Source organism: Rhipicephalus microplus, chromosome 4 (assembly GCF_043290135.1).
Source record: "Rhipicephalus microplus isolate Deutch F79 chromosome 4, USDA_Rmic, whole genome shotgun sequence".
In the NCBI taxonomy this organism is placed as follows: Eukaryota; Metazoa; Arthropoda; class Arachnida; order Ixodida; family Ixodidae; genus Rhipicephalus; species Rhipicephalus microplus.
In genome coordinates this window covers 20,271,271-20,278,604 of record NC_134703.1, presented here as the reverse complement: position 1 = coordinate 20,278,604, position 7,334 = coordinate 20,271,271, and the positions used below count along the sequence as shown (strand labels likewise).

Genomic DNA, 7,334 nt, shown 5'->3' with positions numbered 1-7,334 from the left:
AGCTCAGATTGTTCACTGTGCTCATGAGAGCACTGTGATCGCCAGTGATGCCAGCACGTCGCCTGAGTTAAGGATACAAGGCAGGGTGTCATAATTATCCGTAGTAGCCTTACTACATGGCGAAATCTGTAATGCGAAATATGTAATGCGAATGGTTTTATGATACTCTAGCTTAAATGTTGACAAAACTAAAAAAAATCATTTCACAATCCCTTTAAAATTACTGTTGAATTATGTGGCAGCTGTACATAAACTGTTGGGCAAGAGTGCTATTCTTTTAATGTTTTGCAGTTACATGTGCATTGGCCCAGCACAATAGACCGCAAAGTTTCTAAATGTTACGTGCGATTCTGTTAGTTTACGTGCAATTGCTTCACTGTATTACGCATATACACATTAGCACGACCACACAAATAATCTTGGTGTGGCTATGATGGCACTCTGCAAACATCGTGTGTAGAGTGCCATTGTGTGACTTGTTCATGGTCCCTGACTGCACATTAGTATGAATCACAAAAAATGTATATATCATAAATAGGGAGCAAATGATGTCATAAGTGAATCTACTCGGATAGAATATCTGACAAGTAGCTTCCAGTTATTTTTCTTTTTGTAATTTATCACTTTTTACTTGGTAATTCACTGTGTAATTAAGGTACTTTATAGTAATCATTTACATCTGTTTAGTTTATTCGAACAACACATGGTGTAACACGAGTGCCGAAATGTGGAGAATATAGTAGAATGCCCATAGTCGCATGACAAAGCAGCCTCACAGTTATGCATGTCAGGACAAACTCGGACACTCCTTTTCTTCACACCAATTAGGGCTTCCCCAGAAGTTAGCAGACGACTACTTGAATGATGCTACCATGGCTTAATAGCAATGCTTGCTCAAGTCTTTACTAGCATACCAAGAGCAGCTTCTCAGAGCCCCACTCATTGTAATGTACTGCGCTTTGTGGGACAGATGCAAGCATTCCAGCCCAGCATAGAGGCAATCCTGTGTGAAAGGAGTTTGTATGCTGTAAGTTACTTTCTCAATTCCTCGCATGGATGATGCCGCTGTCTTCATTAGGGAGTAAAGGATGACAAAAGTTTGAGGGAAAGAAGTGGAGTAAACAGCATAAGTGACTGTGAAAGACAATGAAATAGTCATGCCAACTCGTTTTGTTCACAGTGTTTGTGGAATTGTAGTAAGGCTGAGAAAATTAATATGTAATTGATTTAAGCCATTTTTCCATACAGGAAATAACTATAACCAAGCTTGTTTAAAAGGAATTGTACTACTCAGGTCGCGAGATCAAATCCCGGCTGTGGCGGCTGCATTTCCGATGGAGGCGGAAATGTAGGCCCGTGTACTCAGATTTGGGTGTACGTTTAGTGTAGTGGATTATAAACTTGGAACTTGTTGGAATTTCTTCCCTATGGCAGAGTCAATTTAAATGTTCTGGTAACATGACACCCATGCATGCATAAATAGAAAATTGAACAAACTTTGGCAATAATACCAGAAATGAAATGCTTGGTAATTATGGAGCTGTATAAACTAGTAAGCAAAGTAGTGCTTGCACTGGATGTTGTCTAAAACTTGTAGACCAATGAAGCCTTGATAATTTAAGTAACCTGTTTAGAGTTATACACATAATGGTACCATACATCATAACTTTCCAGTTCAGTTATGAAAAGCATTGTCAAGGAGAATTCAGTAGTGAAATTGTGAGCTTTGCTATATGAAATTTGATCTCTTGAGCACAGTTTGTGCCTAGACTTCATAGTAATTGCAGACATGCAACATAACTTGGAATGAAGTAGCAGGAGAGAATGTAAAAATATCTTATTTTAATCACTTCTGGACAGGTGTACAATTTGTTGACTACTTTGCTTCCACCTGGAACTTCAAGGACATATTGAGCTGCGCAAAGTTGAGCCAAACATCTGTGAAAGAAGAGGGTCATCTATTCAGGATAATACATGTACATATGCATTACAGCTGAATTCCATTTGGTAATCTAAAAGCAGAAAAGTGTTTTCCAGCACACCATACATCGCAACACATTTATTGCAACCAGAGAAGCATTGTGAAACTATACAGGTGCTGGACATTTCACAACTATTTTCTAAGAATTTGAGGTCAGACATGGGCAATAAACCACTCAATACAATTGCTTAACATGCTCATCTATCCTTATTTCTTACATACTAATGAAATGGTTGATTATACTAGTATGCTACAAACTCTATTGGCACACTATACACATATAAGCAGCAATCATTAATCACATCAGAGTCGAAGAGTTTGTGAGTAAAACAAAACGGGCAGTAAGCACTCAAGACGGCAACTAGAGTAACACAAGCAGAGAAATAATGTGTGAAACAATCCACATGGCCATTTTACGACAACTCATGAGGAGGTACCTGTTCACATTCACAGCAAATAATTTACCTCGCAAATCAGTGGCAACCTAGACATAGCAGCCCAGCCTGAAGTGGGAGGCCTACCTTTAGATACGCCCCAGGGCCTTCAACTTCTCTAGTAGCTCGTCCACAGACTCCACCTTGGTACCAGCTTCTCTGGTTGGCGGGTCCTCGACGCTCACAATGTCAATACGAGAACCTACATCCACACCAAGGTCCTTGGGTGTCTTCTTCTCTAGGGGCTTCTTCTTGGCTTTCTGCACCGACGAGAATCGAGAGAGACAAAGGAAAGGCAGAGAGGTTAACCAAACAATAGGTCACAAACTATTCAAAGCTTGCCATTTGACGGTTCACTACTTCAGGCAGCAGTTACCTTACTGCACTGTTTTAATAATTCAAACATTACACATCACCAACTTGATGCCTTTTTTGTTTTTTGGAACTGTGTCACAAATTCATGGTTTTTACATGTTCTAAAGCATTACCATTTTGGATATGACATTTATGGACTGTGTGCCTAATAAGCTGAAGTTGGCTTCCAACTATAATTAAAGCTATTTTTCTACACTAAAACAAAAATAATGCACTGTGGAAGAATGCTGCGTTATGCATTCAAAACATTGCTGTCATGCACTCCTACTCGGCTTGCACAAAGCAGTTATTTGACAAGACTGATAAATTGCACAGGTCAAAGAAGCTGAACGCAATGCACGTTTTCTCACCATGCAGTTATAAAGTACACATATCAAATGCCCAAATGTGTGTGTGTGCATGTGCACGTGCATTTTGCGACTAAGAAATTTTAACTGGCATAATGCATTCATGAGTAAGTGAGAGTAGTACACCATCACATGTAATCAACGTACAGGCATTGAAAATGAGAAAGTATATGAAAATGAAAATGAGAAAGTATGTGAATGTATATGATAAAACTTCACCTTATGCCAGCCAATAGAACATTACCGGGGGGGGGGGGGGGGTGGAAGAAAAGTAACAAAGTTCGATGACAAGCATGACACTAACCATGATGTTGGGGAGTGTGGCATATCGGGGCTCATTCAGCCGGAGATCTGCGCTTATGACGGCAGGCAGCTTCACCTTGATATGCTCGAGGCCACCATCGATTTCTCTGGTCACCTTGAGGCCATCGCCATCTTTCTCAATCTTGGAAGCAAAAGTAGCCTAAAAGCAGCCATGAAGGAAGAAGCAATGTACATCAAAGAAAGGCTCCGGGAGACTGCATAAGAATAGAAACTTTGCGAGCAAATTGGTGGGCGTTAATCCTTGGTTGAAGCAGCTCGCACGGGACGTGGACGAAGAAAGAGGAGCACAAAACAGGCGCTGTTTCAACACACGTGTTGGTAAAAACTAGTTTCATATCAAGGAACTGGACTTCGTTCATTATCTCAAACTTCTCAAAGTTCAGACCAACGCTGTTCCATCGGAACACTTTCAGCACATTTATGGATTGTCGACGATAATCACCAACAACACCCATTTTGTGCTCTTTCTTCGTCTTCGTGCTGTGCGAGCTGCTTCAACAAAAAATTAACTTGGAGTGAGACACCTATTGTGAAAATAACATGGGCCCTTACCTGGGCCTGCAGTATGTCATAAATAAATAAAAATAAAGTCACTGCCCTCAACCCGTGTGCGAACACAGTTTGCAGTTTTGAGTGCTAAGTCGGAGGAACAAAATGAGCTTTTTTAAAGACACTAAAATTGGGAGAGGACATATGAAATTTGTAGTACTTCACTGAAATACAAATAATGGAGGCTGGATTACAGATAATGGAATACGAACTAAAATATTGCACTTATTCTGTATTTTTCTGTGGCGTCATGCAACGAGCAGCCTCACCTGTGGCCAGTCTAAGATTCCAGCTGTCATTTGGGCTGTCTGATTGCTGTCATCGTCGATAGCCTGTGATGGAAAGGGCAACAAGTGTCAAATGCATTCCTCTATTGGGAAAACAAATAACTGCGAGGAAGAAACCTGCCAATTCTCACCTGTTTCCCTACGATAATAACATCCACTTTGTTGTCAGCTGCCAGTTTTGCCAAGATTTTGGAAACATGCAGAGGCTGCAATGTCTCGTACTCCTTGCCTTCTACTTCTACATGAATGGCTTTGTCCGCACCCATGGCTAACGCTGTCCTCAGTGTTTCCTAGAGAACAAAAAAATGTATTAATGCTAAAAAAGAAAAAAAGGTACTTAGGAGAAAGCTAACTTAAAATTTTGAGTAGAAAAAGTAAATTTAAAAATACGATGAACATTCTACATCATGGAGGCCATTATCAGTAACGCAACATGTTACTTGAAATAAATTACAGAAAGCCTACAATACCTGGAGGGAGCAGAGAAAAGTATAAAATAAGGAGAAAGAGAAGTTGCAATAAAATTGGGACCAAACGACAAAATCTTATAACACTTAACCCCCTCCAGTGCACTAATCATTTCACAGGTGCTCTGCTTGGAGGCTAGACAGCAATTTAGTGCCTGATCGCAGGAAAAGCATAGGCCACAATTGCAAGTAATCAAGCTTCAACCAACTTTCGTTTCGTTCTTTAGTTTAATTTTCCTGCGAGAGTAATGTAATATGAACAGAACACAGCAAAACAAGGCATTAGCATGTGCACAGTGCTCTAGCACTAAACCTAATTAAATTCCAAGAAAGAAGCAGCACTTTACCTGACATGAAGCAGGCCCACATGACACAGCGATTATCTCGCCAGCTACTTTCTTCTCCTTCAATCGTACTGCTTCTTCTACGGCAATCTCGTCAAAAGGATTTAAGCTGTGCTTGACACCCTCAGTCACCACTCCTGTTTTGTCGGGCTTGACACGTATCTGTACAGAGGAGCAGCAGATGTTACCATCTCTATCTACAAACTTGAAACCTTTAGACAAAAGGTCTCTGCAAGATTCCCCACAACTGTTAAAATGCATCAGCTGTCTCTGGTCCATGCCAACAAATATCGGATCTTGTTACTGTATCCACTCGTTCAAGACAAGGTGCATGGAAGTCACTTTAGTCACCTTATCTGCCACTAACGTACCACGAATAATTGCTGTCCTGCCCATCTTTCTCTTAAATTTTAAACGAAGTGCTAGCCACGTACATTTGCCAATTCATACTGTCATACCTTCTGGACTGTGGGGCTATGCTTTTTCCATTCTGTCCCTCACTGCATGGCACTGGGGTTTATTTGGAGCAGGTACTCGTACAGCAAGCTGTGGTGTTTCGTTGCAGTTATGTAGTCCATATTAAAAACAAAAAACGAACAGGACAGCTAACTTGAACTTTTTCATAGCTTTATATTGTCATCTGTTTTTTACCTATGCTAGTACACAACCATTATCGCACTAGCCTATTTGCCTTCAGTGTAGAACTTCCATATTCACTGGAGATAAAACATATGATAAAAAATGTTCCACAGTGTTTTCGCCTTACAGTTGTGTGATCTAACACTCTTACTGGAAACCTTTCCGCTATGAGAAAAAAAAATCTATCACAAAAACTGCCTTTTCAGTTCCTTCAAGGCAATTTGTAACCATACTGGTACGTCTACACGCGAAGGCCAGTTTCTGCGTATCACTTAAACACACAATACTTTATCTAGAATTCAGCCTACCAGTTATGTCGAGAGCAGCAACGGGCAATTTTCATTTCAAGACAAACCAATACGAGTAATTATGAGTTCTCAATTTATATAAGGAAAAAAAGTACGCAAGTAGGTTAAACGGATACGCAAATATTCGCCGAACGAAATTTGTACCCCGGCCGCTGGATCCTGTTTGTACCTACTGCCGGCAATGAACGTGTTAGTACAACATTTTGCTGCCTTACGTGCGATCGTCATGCTGTCAGCAAACGTATCCTGTTTAAAATAGTGGCCGGCTTTGTTCAGAGGCTTTGGGCGCCGACATGAACATAAACACTACTTCAGGTATAATTCATGATCTCAAAGGTTTCTAGTTCGCAAACAAAACTGCACACATCATTCTCTGAAGTTGAGCGCTCCTGTTCCCATATTTATCGTTAAAAGGCCCAGTAGACCTTGTTCAATTGACAAGTGTATGTGCAACAGAAAAGCGAGATGGGCGTCATTTAATGCAAGGGACCACGTAGGCATCAAATCTGCAACCGGAAAAAGTCGAATCTGAAGGGCATATACCTATACAGGCCGCGAGGCATATCGGCTAGCGATCAAGTATGCCGCACACTCTTTTTTCCGTGGATCTTATCCGTTCAAACTTATCCCGTCACGTGGATTTTGTACGCGCGCATGTGTGGACACGTGGTAAGGTCAGCTACGCGCGTAAGGTTTATCCAGGCCACGTTTGAACAAACACGTTAAGAATGATTAAAATTAGAAACTTCGCTAAGCGAGCTCTCCTAGAGCGGCCCGATATACAGTTCTGCAAAACGCGCAGAAGTGTCTAGTAATGACAGCGACCGTCTCGGCGCAAGCGGATGCTTTAGCGCGCAGATGCTAATGCAAGCGGGACATGAATAAGAGCAGATACATACTTTGACCGCATAATCAATCACACGCTTGCAGCCGACGAGCACCCTGAGCGCCATGATGTACAGCAGTCTGAAAGTGAAAGCGTACGACGCGTCACCTGCCGTTTAATAAATTGGCCATGCGTTGTTCTACATCTCGGAGTCCACACAAGCCAAAATATTTGTAGTAGTAAACAATATACTACTCATAAATTTTGTTGCGCAGTTATTATAATAATTGCTGTTTATTGTGACGAGTGACCTTGCCTCTTGCGCATCTCTACAAGGCCTTTTTAATGGAGGTTAGTGCGAGTATTAGGTGTAAATCTTAGAGGCTATGCTCCTGTATGTACGATGTATTAATATAAAGAAAAAAATAAGCGTTCTTTTTTTTCTTCGTGATG

General features: G+C 41.0%; 1 protein-coding gene across 1 annotated transcript; it reads right to left on the bottom strand.

Moving 5' to 3' along the window:
- Positions 1 to 1,822: 1,822 nt before the first annotated feature.
- On the bottom strand, positions 1,823 to 7,110 carry Etfb (Electron transfer flavoprotein beta subunit). Its single transcript, XM_037422476.2, has 7 exons — positions 6,955 to 7,110; positions 5,112 to 5,270; positions 4,429 to 4,587; positions 4,280 to 4,342; positions 3,442 to 3,600; positions 2,503 to 2,675; positions 1,823 to 1,938 (listed from the first exon to the last, which is right to left on the bottom strand). The coding sequence occupies exons 1-6, from the start codon at positions 7,006 to 7,008 to the stop codon at positions 2,505 to 2,507; spliced, it is 765 nt and encodes a 254-aa protein (XP_037278373.1). The 5' UTR covers positions 7,009 to 7,110; the 3' UTR covers positions 1,823 to 1,938; positions 2,503 to 2,504.
- Positions 7,111 to 7,334: the final 224 nt, after the last annotated feature.